Below are 18,153 nucleotides of genomic sequence, written 5' to 3' on the forward strand. Positions count from 1 at the left end.
CAAGTGAGAACAAATGTGAGGTGTGAGTGTGAAAGAACAAGTGTGAGTGAACAAGTGTGACTGAGAACGAGGAGTGAACTGAGTGTGCAAAGTGTGAGAGGTGTGAGTGTGAAAGAACAAGTGTGAGAGTGAACAAGTGTGACTGAGAACGAGGAGTGAACTGAGTGTGCAAAGTGTGAGAGGTGTGAGTGTGAAAGAACAAGTGTGAGAGAAAGTGTGACAGAACAAGCTGTGAGAAGTGTGCATGGGAAAGAACAAGTGTGAGAGTGAACAAGTGTGACTGAGAACGAGGTGTGAGTGAACTAACGAGTGTGAGAATGAAGTGTGAGAGGTGAGTGTGAAAAAACAAGTGAGAACAAGTGTAAGTGAACAAGTGTAAGTGTGAGAACAAAGTGTGAGGTGTGAGGAGTGTGAAAGAACGACTGAGAACAAGTGTGGGTGTGAAATCTGAGTGCTGAAAGTATGAGAATGTGTGTGAGAACGAGTGTGAAAGAACAAGCGTGAGTGTGTGAGAATAAAGTGTGAGGAGGAGTGAAATGAGAACAAGTGTCAGTGAAACAGCAAGCATGAGAAAATGTGAGAATGTGAGAACTAGCATGAAAGTGGGAGTGTGAGAACAAAGCGAGAATGAAAGAACATTCTTTGTCACACACCTGTGTGAGAATGAATGACAAAGAATGAGAACATGTGAAATAAGTGGGTGAGAACAAAGGAAAACATATGAAAGAACAAGTGAGTGTGAGAACAAGTGTGAGAATGGGTGTGAAAATGTGCATGAGAACAAGAAGTGTGAGAACGAGTATGGAAGCTCAAGCATGTGTGAGAACAAGTGTGAAAATGTGTGTCCGAGACAACAAATGTGTGAGAATGAAAACGTGTGAGAACATGTGTGTGAGAATGAGTGCGGACAAGTGTCAAAGAACAAGTGTGAGTGTGAGAACAAGTGTGAGAGAGAACAAGCGTGTGGGAAGGACAAAATGGGTGTGTGAGACAGGGAGGCTCCGAAGCCCAGTCTGAGGTCCACACGAGGGCATCACGGAGAAGCCACCAGCAGGGCCCGATAAAGGCCTGGCTTTAGAAGGCGCCTTTGGAAAAGCAACTAAAATTAGCGTGCCCCTCCTTCCCCACTGACACGTGCCTCAGGATGCTGGGAGCCTCCGCCTCTGGAGGATTGAGCTATTTCAGGAAACTGAAAAGCCAGTGAGTGGAACACGCATTTCCAAAGGACAGGAAGTCACCTCTGAGCTGTTGTGACTCTTCTATGAGAAACAGAATGTGTACCGTGGTCCATGATCAGAAAGCAATGTCAGGTTTCAACTGGAACGACACAGATGTATCCACGTATTTCATGAACAGCACAGGTGCCCCTCTTCTCTCCACGTTCTGTAGTCCGTTGTGATGGGTGTGGTAATGTTTACAGTTCCAGGGCAGCCGCTGGGCATCTGACCACGTGCTGTAGGCCTGGCGTCCTGGCTGCATCCAGCTCCACAGTTCAGAACAAGAATCACCTGGAAAGTCTGTTGGAAATACAAACTCAGGGTTCCCACCTTTCTCCAGTTTTTTATTTAGCGGATCTGGGCTGTCAGTAAAGTTCAAAAATGTTTTTCTTATGTTTGTAAGTCCCAGGACTTCTGAGAGCTTCGTTCTTGACCACACGGGAGAGCTGACATCCTGAGCCACCAGCCAGCCTGAAATCCCTCCCTCCAGGCAGCTCCAAGGGAGGAGAGGCAGGAGTGAGCTGAACTTGAAGGAGGACGAGTTCCCCCGAAACAAGTGAGATGACTCCAGCCAGATCCTAATGAAAGGCCACAGGCCAAGTGTGGGTGAGCCAGAGAACCACAGAGGTGTGCACATCACGTGGTGGCACCTGCATGCCCGGTGTGCGAAGACAGCCTCAGGGAGGACACTGCCCATCGGGAGGAGCCCGGGAGGAGGCAGCTGCCACCGTAGAAGGGGACAAAGCAAGCCCCACCCCACCTTCCATCTTAAGGGACAGAAGCCATGGGGGAGAGAAGCACCTTGAGGACCCACTGCAGCTGGGGAGAGGTCCCTTAAGGACGTGGTAGGACAATGTCCCAGGCCAGTAGAGACCCTGTATTGCTGGGGCAGGTGCAGACTCTGTCCTGCAAAAGACCCGCCAAAGACACAAGGCACAGGGAGGAAGGGACAGGGTCTCTGGGAGAGCTCTGGCCCCAAGACTCAGGATGGACCAGGACAACAGGAAGCTCCTCTTTACCCCCTCTACTGGGGGTGGGCAAGACTGTCCAAAATAATACAAACATCAAACCCAGAAAGTCAGATCCCAGAAAGTCGGAGAAAACAGCAGGATAAATACTGCAAAAACTCCCAGTTACGAATGTGTGCTCTGAGTCTGTGGATGTGCCTGTGGCCCTGACTCTGGAACTCACTGCAGCCTCACTTGCAAGGCTGTAAGAATGGGCTTCAGGGAGCCCTGTTCAAACACTGCAACCCTCCCACCCACAGCTGGTCCAGGGGTGGGTATTTGAACCAGCTGGAACGAGGAGGGAAGAGGAGGGAGAGGCCGAGGATGCAGGAAGACTCAATGCTTTCTCTAAGTGCTGACAGGCATGCTATTCCACACGTGGACTGCATTACCAGATGAAGCTAGTCTCAGAGGAAGAGGAGAGCGAGCAGAGGTGGAGACAGTCACGAAGGCTTTCAAACTCCTGGTTCCATTCTGTTCCTGAGACTCAACTGCAGTCCCCTGTGCACATGTCATGAGACACCAATATATGCTATTTTTATTTTTTAAATAAATACCTCTCCTTTTTAATCCCCATTTGCTTAAAGCACATCAATTTCTGGAGTCCTTGGCTAATAGGATTCAATTTCTTCTCATAACAGAAGACACTGTTTCCATTTTACAGAGGAAGAAACGGAATCCATGGTTCAAAAGATGCCAGCAGGCAGCACCTCCGCATTGGGCTTGAAGCCCCCGAATGTGGGTGGATGAACATGTTTGGGGTAAGCCTAGGACCATTTCTAAGGGAAGTTTTGGGGAAGACCTCCTGGATCCCCTCTACTCGAGGGATAAATCTAAACAAGACTGAGGGCTCTGAAACACCCCTAAACTGTATGCTGCCCAACAACTACCCAGTGAGAGTGCCTCCCCGTGCACAGCCAATGGCAAACCCCAGTTGTTCCAGTTCTTATCAGAACACTTATCCAAGCTTTTCTCCTCACCGATAATTCACCTCTAGTGGCCGGGTGCGGTGGCTCACGCCTGTAATCCCGCACTCTGGAAGGCCAAGGTGGGTGGATCACCTGAGGTCATGAGTTCAAGACCACCCTGGCCGACATGGCGAAACCCTCTCTCTACCAAAAATACAAAAAAATTAGCCGGGTGTGGTGGTGGGCATCTGTAATCTCAGCTACTCAGGAGGCTGAGGCAGGAGAATCACTTGAACCTGGGAGGCGGAGGGTGCAGTGAGCCGAGCTTGCATCATTGCACTCCAGGCTCGGCGACAAGAGTGAAACTCCGTCTCAAACAAACAAACAAAAAAATCGCCTCCAGTGTCAGGACTAAACCTACATGTAGGAGAAATATTTAATTTCTTAAAATCTGAAGGTTACTATGTGTTAGGTATTGTACTAAGCAGCTTACATTCATTGACATTTAATTTTCAGATTTAATTGTGTGAAGCAGGTATTACTGTCATCCCCATGTTACAGATACGAAAACTGAGGCTTAGAGAAATAAGCTGTTTGAAGGCTACAGTAAGAGGAAGAACTAAGAGTGGAAAACCAGGTTGTCCAACACACATCTGTCACTCAACCATGGCACTGTGCTGCCTTCTTCACCTACACTCCAACTTCGTCACTTCAGCAATGTTTAGGGTTTTTTTCCTTCAACAAGTTCTACATTATAAAAACTAAGCAAGCCAACAAGTAGAAAAATGTATAAAGGTTTCGTAAGGGTTTCTAAATCATCCAAACAGTAAAAAGAAATTTAAAAAACCACAAAATAAAAACCCTTCTGGAAATATCTTTCACCAGGATGAGGAGGAATTTCTTGGCAGCCAGCAGAAAACCCTGTTCTCATATTTTCCAGTAAAAGAAACTGAAAAATTTCCTTTTCACTGAAGCACACGTTTGATGACTTTACTCACCATATAAGGAAATGAGTGATTCTGCACTTTTCAGCCCCATCCTTCTTTTCTGAGCACTAAATTTCATTTGGAAGTTAATATGTTATTTTAAAAGTAAAGTCACCTATGGAAGATCCAAACTAAGTAAGAGCACTATTAAATTTTGAAGAAGATTTAAAGATTTGGATTTTGTTACATTCTGCCACTTTTTAAAAAGGTCTTTCTCTAAATTATTAAAAATGTCCCTGGCTAAAGATGGGTAAGTTAAAAATACTTAGCAGTTTGCTAAGATTACTGAGGTTTTATTGGTCACTAATGAAGCTGGTTTCTTAAACATACTGGACCTTTAATAACTGGTATGTGAAAACAAACAAACAAACATGAATTTTAAATCTTATGAATCTCTTAACTTCCTGAATAGTAAAATTTAATTTTAACAGTAAAATTTGACAGAGATGACCCAGGAGTTTTTGGTTGTTCCCATGTTTCGTGTACTTAAAATCGATTCAAAATAAGCCCATTTATTTCAGTAATAAGAAAATCAGAATGATTATTTTATTCATAACAGAAAGTGATGACACTTAATTCTTTTGTTTTTATACAGAAAAAGTACAACCTGTAGTAAACTAGTTTTTGACAGGTGTAGATAAACCCATATTTTAAAAGCAAATAACAATTTTTAGTAAGTTATTTGAATCAAATTATATGAATTAACATTCCTACTTTAAATTACATATGATGTTGAAGGTACCTACATGCAGAACTCATCAATGGCACATCTTGCATCATTCATTTACCAAACTCTAAGGAGACCGTTATGATCCTTGCTTTCAAAGAGCCAACAATAACTGTGCAGAAATTGCTGAAAGTAAGTGAAACAAAAGGGGCGAAGAAAGCCTTCTGTGGCAAAGGAAAAGGCACAGGGAGGTAGTAGTGAGGTGTGGGTTGATACAGACAACCATATGGGCAGTGTGCACCTGGAGAAGATGACCCAGACCACAATGAACACGGAGGGCAGCAAAGGGAGACGCTGGCCAGAGGCTACAGGAGCCCAGAGAAGGAGGAAGGAGTCTGTTTGGCAGGAGTAACAGTTCTGTTGTCTTGGTTTTGTGGGAAATAACAAATAGTATTTATTAACAAATAATAAACAGCATTAAAATAGTATTAACTTTAAAAACAACAACAACAACAACACAGTATACGTTCAGCATCCCTAATCTAAAAATCCAAAATGCTTCAATATCAGAAACTTTCTGAGCACTAGCATCATGCTCGAAGCAAATACTCACTGGAATCTAAGCAAATACTACAAAACCTGAAACACATCTGGTCCTGAACGTCTCCAATAATATTCAACCTGTATATGAAACTGTATGTACAGTTCACTAAACACACCCCAAATGAGGAAGGAGGTGCGTGCAAGTGACGGTAGCCCTTATCTCTGGAGGGGAGAAAAGGGAGGTTTACAGGTTAGTCTTCTCAACAAAGTGTTCAGGAACATGAGCACTGTATCAGACTAAACTGGATCTGTATCCAGGCTCTTATTAGTTGTGTGACTTGGAAAAATAAGACTTTCACAATCTCAGTTTCTGAACAGTAAAAGAAAACAACGTTAATATTTAGCTATAGAGTTATGAGGATTAAATGAGCAAATATCTATAAATCATATTCAGTGAGGTGGTGGATAAAATGTGAGCTAAGACCTACACTTCTGAAGAAGTCCACGTTTTCAAATTTTTGTAACATTTTTATAATCAGGAAAGAGAGCTGTTTATCAGGAGATAAGCTCTCAGTTAAGGCACAAAGAAATACAAAAAACTCCCACAAGATTCATGCAACAGAAAGGGACAACAGCGAGTTGATAAAATTTTGTTTCTCCACTTTATACATTCTTCCACGGGTATGTATTTTTGTCACCGAATGGGAAAATAAAAATGAAATAAATATTGACTTACTGGTTTCCTAAGGAAGAAGATAGACAAAGCTCCAACTAAGGGCATATCTCCAATCAACGGTTCCAGAATCACCCGCATGGTACCATGAATCTAAACTCAAACAGGAAACCAAAATATGTAATAGAAAACAATTCTCCTGGGCCACTTAAGGAGTTTGCTTGCGCATCTTAGTAACTTTTGAGCACTTGACTTCTTATTTCTCTCAACTATGACCTACAGTTAAAAACTGAACGTCAAAAAAATTCCAAGCTAGAAAAACTTCCTAATTTTCTTTCTGAATACAGCTTAGAGAACTTTAGAAAACTGTAAAATTAAAACAAAAAACAAAAAACTTACCTGGATACTTTTCACACCAGCTCTACAAAAATATCGTTTGATCTCCAAATCAATCTCACAATTTCCTACAAAACTAACAAAGAAAAAATTCTGCATTACATAATGTGAGTGAAATGAACTACTCTCTTCATCACTATAGACCTGCAAGATGTATAATCTGAATAAAATGATAGTAAAGCAAGCAAATAGATTGTAGGTAAAAATAGTAAAATACGGCCCATCAGATTATAGTATTTTACCGCTCCAGGTCTTCAGGCTGTTACCAGGTCCAATACTGCTCTAACCTTGGGAGGAATACTCCCAATCAATCAATCAATCAATCAACCAATGGTTGTGGTTGTTGTTGGTCTTACATATAAAAATCTTAACTAAATAGAAATGTCGATGTTCAAAAGAAGATGTAAATAACAAACTGCAACTTCTGAAGCAGACTTTTGATGCAATGTAGTTTTCTTTACCTTATAAATCTGATGTTTAAAACATTACAAAGTTTAATTTTATTTCACACAAATAAATTTCACATCTTGCTTCCCAATCATGAAAAATCTCTCAGTGCCCTAGGCCTCTATGACACCAAAGACTAGAAACAGTGCATCTGTTTGGGGCCTCAATTTTGCTCAATAAGTAAGTCATTTCAGATATTAATATGAAACAAACATAATGCTATAAGGCAAGATATGCATCTATTTTTAATATAAACATGAAATGTCAAACACTTTTTGCGTGGGTTAGTGTAGGACCTGCCCCGACCCTCGGCTCCTGGAGGCAGGTTGTCACACTCTGACCTGACAACGTCTGTGGGGAAGTTTGATAAATGCTAGAAAGGGAATGTCTAAGCAGATAAGCAAAATAGTAACGAAAGGAATCTGGAATAAGTTTCTTCCAGTATTTATTGTCCTGGTGTTAACGCCAAGGCCTACAGCTTCTTCTCATTGAGAATTACTCTCAACCTAGTTGGTAAAATCACCAATAACCTGTTACAAAACTACAAAAAAACTTTCCTTTTCTTCATCCTATGACTTGATCATTTTCTTTTCTTTTTTTTTTTTTTGAGATGGAGTCTTGCTCTGCTGGCCAGGCTGGAGGGCAGTGGCGCGATGGTGACTCACCACAACAGCCGCTATCTGGTTCAGGCCATTCTCCTGCCTCAGCCTCCCAAGTACCTGGGATTACAGGTGTGCGCCACCACGCCCAGCTCATTTTTGTACTTTTAGTAGAGATGGGGTTCCACCATGTTGGCCAGGCTGGTCTCGAACTCCCAACCTCAAGGGGTCCACCCACCTCCGCCTCCCAAACTGCTGGAATTAACAGGCATGAGCCACTGCACCCAGCCTTGATCATTTTATTTTCTAATACTTTTCAATTATTCCTTCCCCATCTCTACTGCCTGCCAATTTAGTTAAAGTGCTTGTCTGGAACTCACAACAAAGCAGAATGCGTATTTGTTCAGAGACATAAATCTGAGCAGGACACTCGGCACATGTTATGGGAGCTAACCATGAAACCAGACTGCACCTTCAGAATGGCATCCACTGACTGACGGACTCAAACTTGCTCGGTGCTGGCGACAATGGACAAGCGCACAAGGCTCCAACCCTCATGAAGCCTGGTACCAGCCCAGTGGGCCACCCTCCTGGAGGTGAACCGTCCTCCTGGGGCACAGCCTGATCCGAGAAATACGTGGGTGTCCTCTTTTACTCCACTGATGACAATGGTGTTTGCCCTAGCACCAAATATTTTAAAGAGGCAGATTTTTCCATATTAGATTAAAGAAAGTCTATGCTTCTTTCTGAAATAAAGGTAACTTGGTACCAACTTTCTGAAATAAAGGTAACTTGGTACCAACATTCATTATATTTAAATACTTTGGAAACTCAATGATCACTTTAATAAAATGATCTTTAGTAAAGGATCAAAAAAAGCACACAACTCTGAGCTGCTGGACACCACGTGTTGTTCTGAGTGCACAGTACTCACTGGGCACCACACACAGTGTGTTGAGAGGCCCCACGTGGAGCAGGAAGCCCTGAGCAAGCTCAAGGAGGAACGATGATGAAAGACAAGAGAAGCCCACTTTTGAGCCACAGCCCGGGGGACACAGCGAGACCCTATGGGGGGTGTGGGGGGAAGGAAGCCCATTTTTATTATGCTATGCATGGTAGCTGGCAGCTCTTCAATTTCTTTTTTTTCCAATGTAAAACACTGCATTAAAATACACAAAAATTTGGCTGGGCATGGTGGCTCATGTCTGTAATCCTAGCACTTTCGGAGGCTGAGGCAGGTGGATCACTTGAGGTCAGGAGTTTTAGACCAGCCTGGCCAACAAGGTGGAAACCTTGTCTCTGCTAAAAATATAAAAATTAGTCAGGCATGGTGGCATGTGCCTATAATCCCAGCTACTCAGGAGGCTGAGGCAGGAGAACTGCTTGAATCCAGGAGGCGGAGGTTGCAGTGAGCTAAGATCGCACCATTGCACTCCAACCTGGGTGACAGAGACTCCGTCTCAAAATAAATAAATAAATTAATACCCAAAAAACCTACCCTTATAATCATTTTTAAGTGTACAACTCGGTGGTACTAAACACGTCCATAACATGCAACCACCACCACCAGCCATCTCCAGAACATTTTCAACTTGCAAAATGAACACCCTTCCCCCATTAAACACTAACTCCCCATTCCTTCTGCCCCCAGGCCCTGGCAACCACCATTCTGCTTCTGTGTCTATGAGTTTGACTCCCCCGGGCACCTCACACAAGTGCAATTACGCAGACGCTGTCCCTTTGTGTCTGGCTTGTTTCCTTCAGCATAAAGTCCTCAAGGTCCAGCACGTGGCAGCCGGAGCAGGAGTCCCATGTTTTTAAGGCATACAGGCATATAGGCCACATTCTGCTTATCCATTCATCGGCACACACAGACTTGGGCTGCTTCCACCTTGTAGCTATTGTAAAAAATGCTGCTAAGAATGTGGGTGTGCAAATATCTGCTCAAGTCCTGGCTTTCAATTCTTTCAGGTATGCACGCAGAAGTGGGATTTCTGGATCACATGGTAATTTTACGTTTAAGGTTTTGAGGAACTGTTTCCACAGCAGCTATACCATTTCACATTTCTACCAACAGCACACAAAGGTTCCAATTTCTCCACATCTCACCAACACCTGTTATTCTCTGGGTTTCTTTTGATAGTAGCCTTTCTAATAGGTGTTAGGTGGTATTTCATTACGGTCTAGATTTGCACTTTCCTGATGGTTAGTGATGGTCAATATCTTTTCACATGCTTACTAGCCATTTGTGTATCTTCCCTGGAGAAATGTCTATTCAAGTTCTTTCCACATTTTTGAATAGGGCTCTTTGGTTGTTCTGTTGTTGAATTTCAGGAGTTCTCTATATATCCTGGATGATGACTGCTTACTGGATTCATGACTATAGGGATGGCATTAAATCTGGGATTGCTTTAGGTAGTAGTAACATCTTAACAGATTAAGTTTTCTAATCCATTAATTAAGATAGAATGTTTTTCTATTTATTTGTACCTTCTTTGATTTCTTTCAGCAATATTTTAGTTTTCAGTGTACAAGTCTTTCTCCTCCTTAGTTTATTCCTAAGTATTTTATTCTTTTTGATTCTATTATAAATGAAATTGCTTCCTTCATTTTCTTTTGGGATTGTTCATTGCTAGTGTATAAAAATGCAATTGATTTTAGTGTGTTCACTTTGTATCCTGCTACTGTGCTGAATTTATTTCTTAGTTCCAAGAGCTCTTTTTTTTTTTTTTTTGGGTGGGATCTTTAGGGTTTTCTACATATGAGATCATCTCAACCGTAAACAGAAAGATTAATTCCTTCCAGTGGGTGCAGTCACTCATGCCTGTGATCCCAGAGCTTTGGGAGGCCAAGGTGAGTGGATCGCTTGAGCTCAGGAGTTAGAGACTAGCCTGGGAAAGATGGTGAAACCTCATCTCTACAAAAAAATACAAAAATTAGCCACACATGGTGGCATGAACCTGCAGTCCCAGCTACACGGGAGGCTGAGGTGGGAGGACTGCTTGATTCTGGGAGGTCGAAGCTGCAGTGAGCCAAGACTGCACCACTGCACTCCAGCCTGAGTGATAAGGCAAGAACCTGTCTCAAAACAAAAACAAAAACAAAACCCAACAAACCAAATACACACACACACACACACACACACACACACAAAATGTCTTTCTTCCTTTCCAGTCTGGGTGCCCTTTATTTCTTTCTCTTGCCTACCTGCTCCAACTAGAACTCCCAATACTGTGTTGAAGAGAAGTAGTGAAAGAGGGCATCCTTGCAGTTGGTCCTGATTTTAAAGAAAAAACTTTCAGTTTTTGACCACTGAGTAAAACTTTTTTTTTTTTTTTTTTGAGACGGAGTCTCACTCTGTCGCCCAGGCTGGAGTGCAGTGGCGCGATCTCGGCTCACTGCAAGCTCCGCCTCCCAGGTTCACGCCATTCTCCTGCCTCAGCCTCCAGAGTAGCTGGGACTACAAGCGCCCGCCACCACGCCTGGCTTATTTTTTGTATTTTTAGTAGAGACGGGGGTTCATCGTGTTAGCCAGGATAGTCTCGATCTCCTGACCTTGTGATTCGCCCGCCTCAGCCTCCCAAATTGCTGGGATTACAGGCGTGAGCCACCACACCCAGCCCACTGAGTCTAATGTTAACTGTGGGGTTTTCTTATATGGTTCTTATTATGTTGAGTTAGTTTCCTTCTATTCCTAGTTCATTCAGTGTTTTTATCATGAAAGGGTATTGAATTTTGTTAAATGCTTTTTCTCCATCAACTGAGATAATCACATGATTTGGTTTTTTCCTTTTAATGTGGTGTATTACATTAACTAATTGTTGTACGCTGAATCATCTTTGCATTCTGGGAAAAAATCCCACTAGGTCATGGTGTAAAATCTTTTTAATATGCTGCTGAATTCAGTTTGCTAGTATTTTGTTAAGTGTTTTTTTAAATCAATGTTCATAAAGAATATTGGTCCATAGTTTTCTTGTAAGTGTCTTTAACTTCTTTTTATTTAGCACATTTTATGAATGAAAATTATCGAGGCTATTAGAAACTGAGACCCAGAAGGTAAATAATATTTGGATGTCTAACAAGAACTCCAACCGACAGAGGTAAGACGTGTGCTCTCTGTATCCTCCACCTTACAGGTGCAGCTAAGTGACATTACACGCCATTAACCATGACACAAATACAACAAATAAAAACTTACCTAATCTGAAGGTCCAAAATAATTTGCCTTTTGTCTACATTTTCAGTATATACCTTAACACCATTGATCCTGAGGGGCTGAAATAAGAAGTAGCTTATTTTAAAATACAGAGGTTAAAAAAAAAAAATCAAACCTTGTAACACAGCATAGAGATAAAGAGAACAAGCTTTAAATTTCAGACTACAACAGGAATTAAAATTCTGCCTTCATAACAGAGTGCGGCTTGATTTTCGGCTATTTAACCCCTGTTCCTCAGTTTCCTCACCTGTGATCTGCAGAAAAACAATGGCCTCTGTTTCGTGAGATTACTGTGAAATTAGGCGACAAAATAAATGTCAAGACAGTAGTGCATGCCTTGCCCACGGCAGTTAATAAGCACTGGGCATGATTGCTGTTGTCAGCACATGTAACGATACATATGTGCTCTTTTCAAGCCTCTTACTCTCGTCTCTTCGCATCTAACTTGACCCTTTTCCGGTACTCCATCCTAGTACTACCATGTTTGAAACATAACTTCCTTTCATTTATTCTTTATGTCTCCTAATTTTTCATTTCTTAAGACTTTCATGCCCAGGCGTGACAGCTCAGGTCTGTAATTCCAACACTTTGGGATACCAAGGCAGAGGATTGCTTGAAGCCAGGAGACTGAAACAAGCCTGGGCAATATGGTGAAACCCTCTCTCTACAAAAATTTTAAAAAAATAGCTAAGATGGGAACGCACGCCTGTGGTTCTAGCTACTTAGGAGGCTGAGATGGGGTGACTGCTTGAGAGCAGGAGTTTGAGGCTACAGTGAGCTATGATTGTGCCACTGCACTCCAGACTAGGCAACAGAGTGAACTCCCATCTCTTAAAAAAAACAAAACAAACAAAACGCTGGGCACGATGGCTCAAAGCTGTAATCCCAGCACTTCAGCAGGCTGAGGTGAAACAATCACTTGAGCCTAAGTGTTTGAGACCAGTCTTGGTGGAGACCCAGGCGTGGGGACACGCACCTGTAGTCCCAGCTACTCAGGAGGTTGTGGTAGGGGGAATCCCTTGAGCCCGGGAGATTGAGGTTGCAGTGTGTGGTGATCACGCCACTGTACTCCAGCCTGGGTGACAGAGTGAGACCCTGTCTCAAAAATGAAAGAAGCACCTTACTTTTAGAGAACTACTGCTTACTCTGACAAGTTTGAGTGTATTAAAATCACACCTCTCACCTAGCTGTCGAACCAAACTCTAAGCCTTTACCTGAGAGTCTAGACACCTCCTATGCTCCCAAGTTCCCAGGCTTTTTCTTTATGGCACTAGCTAAGCCATGTACAGACTGCACTACAAATATAATCACCACATTATGCTAATAAGTGAAAATGGGGCAGGCATGATGTACCTCAGATAACATACTCCCCAAATGACACTGAGATGAAGGGACCAACCCCACTCCAGATGACTGGGCATTACCTAAGGAAGGACAAACACCAGAAGGCAACACTGCCGAGCTGCCCGAGGTCTTGGTCAGCACACAGTCTGGCCAAGGGCCCTGCACAGGACTCCGCATGCCATTCTATCTGTCCCTTCATCAGAAAGCCTGGGTTTGCCACTTGTAAGACATTGGTACAGTAGGTGAAAATGCCAAAGTTATCTTTATTGAATCAGCACTCCTCTTAATACTCTTGCTATTCTCCAAGGACCTTCTTATTCAGCTGGTATCAGACTTAAAGTGTGTGTGATGGAACTCAAACATAATAAAATTATTCCTAAAATAAACCCAGGTGAGATTGGAATTTTAAATATCCACAAACATGAACATGCTGTAACTTAGGGCATAACAGGCTAAATGTGGCCCTTGGCCTGACTCTACAGCCCTGGAGCTAGGATGGTTTTCACTTGGCTAAAGGGCTGTGAAAGAAGGGAGGGAGAGACAGCAGAACAGTGTGCCACAGAGACTTAAGGTGGAGTCAGAGCTAAAACATGTACGACCTGGCCATGTACAGACAGAGCATGCAGCCCCTGCTTTACAGCATTTAACCTGTCACTGAGATTTTAACCTGCACTCACATGGCACTTTAACTTGTAATTGTGTTTTTCCCCATCTGCGGTTACCATTTTAGGTGTTGAAGGTAAAGCCAACACTGAAAATGTACTACAGGCGTCCTGCGTAGAGACACGGGCTCGTCCCGCAGGCGTCCTGCGTAGAGACACGGGCTCGTCCCGCAGGCGTCCTGTGTAGCGACATGGGCTCTTGCACAGGATGGCCACGCCTCAGGCATGTCACAAGAAAAGCAGCAGCACATACAGGCAGGTGTCACATGTAAGGCTGCACAGGAGGCACTGCGTCTGGAGTAACTGCTTCTGAGACAGAGCATTCTCTGCACACAGAAAGTCAGCTCTGACGGAGAAAGGTGGCCAGCACCCTGGAGAGCATGGGGTGGACACGGGTGCCCACTAACAGGTGGCAAATACACAGTGGCCATGCCAGACCCTCCTGCAGCCACATCTATCACAACCCTGAACCACACTGTGCGGGGATGTCTGTGTGCTTACTCTGCTGTGCGTGCACTAACGTGTACGGACTGTGTGTGTGTTTATAAGAACTCTCACGTTCTGAGTCTTCAGGCATATAAATGTTACCTTGGACTGTTGCTGCTTAAACACTAATTTAAAAATACAAAATAAAAAGAAAAACTTCCCATGATCAACTAAATGTACTCTTGAGGCTTTTACAAGAAGTGGTATTAGGAAGTAGAGGTTTCCTTTTTACATAATGTGACTCCGTTAACAAAATCCATCTTTCCTTCCACCTACGTAATGAATGGTGTACCTACCTTACCAGCATTAGAGTCATTAGTAGTTTTGTTTTTTAACATCCCGAGAGGGGTAAACACCTTAAACATGTTAATTACTGCACATTTAGCATGAATTCACATATCAAACTCTCTCACAGGAAAGACTACTTAAAACTAGCGCGAAAAGGGCGTGCTGACAGAAGAACGTGGAGCAGAAAGACACGTGAGGGGAAAAAAGTCAGTGTTAAAGAGAAGCCATGCGACGGAGGCTGACATGGCCAAGACAGCACCTCGGACAAGAAGGCAGCAGGACGGCCTCCCGGCAGATGGGAAGGGGCAGTGAGGGTTAGAGGGAAGCAGGATGGCCTCCCGGCAGAGACGGCAAAAGGCACCGTGGCAGGAGGCAGAGCCTGAGTGACAGAGACGGGAAGGGGCACGGCAGGTGAGAGGGCAGCAGGATGGCCTCCAGACAGAGATGGGCAAAGGCACCATGGCTGGAGGCAGAGCCTGAGTGACAGAGATGGGAAGGGGCAGTGAGGGCAAGAGGGCAGCAGGACGGCCTCCTGACAGACAGGAAAAGGCACCGAGGGCGAGAGGACAGCAGGACAGCCTCCTGACAGACAGGAAGGGGCACGGCAGGTGAGAGGGCAGCAGGACAGCCTCCTGACAGATGGGAAAAGGCCCCGCGGCTGGAGGCAGAGCCTGAGTGGGAAATGCAGGTATACCCGGTAGACCTTCTTGGTGAACAATTTTCCTCAGAACATAATTTGAAGCTGTCTGGTTTTTGAAATAGGGTCTCACTCTGTCACTCAGGCTGGAATGCAGTAGTGCGATCATGGCTCACCACAGTCTCAACCTCCTGGGGCTCAAGTGACCCTCCTGCCTCAGCCTCCCGTGTAGTCCGAACCACACATGTGCACCACCACACCCAGCTAACTTTGAAACTTTTTTGCAGAGACGGGGTCCCACTTCGTTGCCCAGGCTGGTCTCTAGCTCAGGTCTCCCAAAGTGCTGGGATCACAAGCATGAGCCACTGGGCTCATCGAAGTTGTTTAAAAAACATACACCCAGCTAGTTGGGAGCCTGAGGCAGGAAGATCACTTGAGCCTAGGAGTCTGAGGCCAAGCAGGGCAACATAGTGAGGCCCCTGTCTGAAAAAAAAAAAGAAAAGAAAAGAAAATGTGTTTTTTGGCTGGGCGCGGTGGCTCACGCCTGTAGTCCTAGCACTTTGGGAGGCCGAGGCGGGTGGATCACGAGGTCAGGAGATCGAGACCGTCCTGCTAACATGGTGAAACCCCATCTCTACTAAAAATACAAAAAATTAGCCGGGCGTGGTGGTGGGCGCCTGTAGTCCCAGCTACTCGGGAGGCTGAGGCAGGAGAATAGTGTGAACCTGGGAGGCAGAGACTGCAGTGAGCCAAGATAGTGCCACTGCACTCCAGCCTGGGCGACAGAGCGAGACTCCGTCTCAAGAGGAAACAAAAAAAAAAGAAAATGTGTTTTTCATGTTTTCACAGCAGTCTGACTGTGTGCACATGTGAGGATACTTAAGAGAACACCACTGACCTGCTGGCCCACGTCGACCTTCGTGAAACTAAAGGTGCTGAGGTGGGTGTTTGCTCCCCGCACAGCTGGTTCTATAGTTTCTCGAAACAACTTCTCTATAAATTGGCAAATGAAAGGCCACATGTGTTTTACAGTCTGGAAAGGAAAAAGAACTCAGTGTAAACAAAATGCTATAAAGCATGACACACACGAGTGCTCATGAGAAACTCTCGCAATGGACCAAACCTGGTTTTGAAAATAAAGAGGGGGGAGGATCTTCTTGTTATGCAAAATCAACATGATCTAAATTCTAAAAAGTTATTAGAAAAACCAACTACTGATTACCTAATACGTTGCAGGAACTAGTCATTCTGGTTAAATATTCTGTTTAAGTATGTCAGCACGTTTAAAGATTTCTAAAAGTCCTGTGGTTTCAACTTGTTGCTGAAAACAACAGTAATATTTATAGTTCTTCAACTGTATAAATATTAACAAGCACCTACATTTTTAATGACAAATGAACTTCCAGCACTTTAAAGTGATCATATCAACATCTGAGCTCACTGTGTAGCCCTAAAGATGCACGAAATACAGAGATAAAACAGATCTAATTCAAGGTATACTGTTCTAAAAACATAACCTTTAAAAAAATGATTGCTGGCTGTGTGCAGGGGCTCACGCCTGTAATCCCAGCAATTTGGGAGGCTGAGGCAGGCGATCATCTGAGGTCGGGAGTTCGAGACCAGCCTGACCAATATGGAGAAACTCCATCTCTACTAAAAATACAAAATTAGCCGGGTGTGGTGGTGCATGCCTGTAATCCCAGCTACTCGGGAGGCCAAGGCAGGAGAATCACTTGAACCCGGGAGGTGGAGGTTGCGGTGAGCTGAGATCGTGCCACTGAGCTCCAGCCTGGGCAACAAGAGTGAAACGCCATCTCAAAAAAAAAAAAAAAAAAAAAAGGATTGTTATTGATTATCCAGTTTCTTGTAAGTTATTTCTTTCTTTGTAATGTTTCTTAAAACTTATGATTATTATAAAATAGATTTGAGCCCTGGCTGTTCAGAAAAGAAGACACATGGCCAGAGATATAAATATGCACATGCCTATACTTTTCTCAAGTCAAAGAGACAGTTCTCACTCTCTGGAAAGACAAGAAATGCATTTGTTATGACTGAGGTCTTTGGGGAGCAGAAGCCAACCCACTAAAGTCCAAACGAGCTCAAATGTTACCAACATGCAAATTCCCAAATATGGAAAGATGGTATCTCATCCTCCAATTCCACTGATAGACGGTATTTGGTATACTCTAATCTTACCTTATTTAGCCATTCTGCTCTTTCAGTGTCTGGAAAATGAACCTAGGAAGAAAATACACACATATGACTTATTAACTCCCAACAACTGTAAATAAAACGTCAAGCAGGCAATTTCATATTCCCATTATATGTCCTATGTTTACATGATGCTTCTTTAAAACACTCTGCTCTAAAGCTTTGGAAACTGGTCTCCAAGGAGGGAAAGTGAAATGCATGGCACCCCAGCTCTCTACATTCTGAGAACATGATGAGCAGAAAATTTGAGTGTGGAAAATGCCGTCAGAGTCTTCCCTGCACCCCACTGTCCAGAGGAAATTCACTGGAATCTGAAACATCATAGATTATACAAAACTGACCTTTACCTTGTTTAAAAAAACATGCTTCTAACCTGTTAGTATATTATCATCATGTCCTGGAAATCTAGGCTGAGCCTCTACCCTGCCCAGGTCAGCCATGGTGGCGCAAACCTGCAAGTCCCAGGTTCTCGGGAGGCTGAGGTGGGAGGATCCCTTGAGCCCAGGAGCTTGTCTGCAATGTGCTACAATCATGCTTGTGATTAGTGCTGCACCCTAGTCTGGACAACATAATGAGACTCCACAAAATAAAGTAACAAAATATAAACTAAAATAAAATTCACTCTTTCCTTTTGCTTTTCTCTTTTGGCCCAAACCAGCCAAGAGACACTCTTCCTTACTTGGCTCCCCTCCGTACCATCTCCCACCTTCACCCAGATGGGGATCCCCCTTAAAATTCTGCAGGGAGGGCCTGGATACTGGAGAAGGGTTTGTACAGGAGAAAAGAAACCTATTTAGGGCCAGGTATGGTGGCTCATTCCTGTAATCCCAACATTTTAGGAGGCTGAGGCGGGTGGATTACTTAAA

At 43.7% G+C, this 18,153-nt stretch overlaps 2 protein-coding genes across 4 annotated transcripts in view; both read right to left on the minus strand.

Annotated features, from left to right (window-relative positions):
- Nucleotides 1-1,333, minus strand: part of LOC116274441 — a 4,197-nt gene extending 2,864 nt beyond the window's left edge. Inside the window, exons 1-2 of the mRNA XM_031664963.1 lie at nucleotides 101-1,333; nucleotides 1-20 (exon numbers count right to left, since the gene is read on the minus strand). Of these exons, the coding sequence (XP_031520823.1) occupies nucleotides 1-20; nucleotides 101-817 (737 nt within the window). The 5' untranslated portion in view covers nucleotides 818-1,333. The remainder of the gene's footprint in view (nucleotides 21-100) is intronic.
- Nucleotides 1-18,153, minus strand: part of ESYT2 (extended synaptotagmin 2) — a 99,923-nt gene that overhangs the window by 51,585 nt on the left and 30,185 nt on the right. For all 3 annotated transcript variants that reach the window (XM_003896936.4, XM_009204315.4, XM_009204316.4), the window contains exons 2-6: nucleotides 17,273-17,314; nucleotides 15,975-16,109; nucleotides 11,642-11,718; nucleotides 6,401-6,473; nucleotides 6,065-6,154 (exon numbers count right to left, since the gene is read on the minus strand). In XM_003896936.4, coding sequence (XP_003896985.3) covers nucleotides 6,065-6,154; nucleotides 6,401-6,473; nucleotides 11,642-11,718; nucleotides 15,975-16,109; nucleotides 17,273-17,314 — 417 coding nt within the window. The remainder of the gene's footprint in view (nucleotides 1-6,064; nucleotides 6,155-6,400; nucleotides 6,474-11,641; nucleotides 11,719-15,974; nucleotides 16,110-17,272; nucleotides 17,315-18,153) is intronic.

The sequence above is a fragment of the Papio anubis genome, chromosome 4, assembly GCF_008728515.1.
Source record: "Papio anubis isolate 15944 chromosome 4, Panubis1.0, whole genome shotgun sequence".
NCBI classification, from domain to species: domain Eukaryota; kingdom Metazoa; phylum Chordata; class Mammalia; order Primates; family Cercopithecidae; genus Papio; species Papio anubis.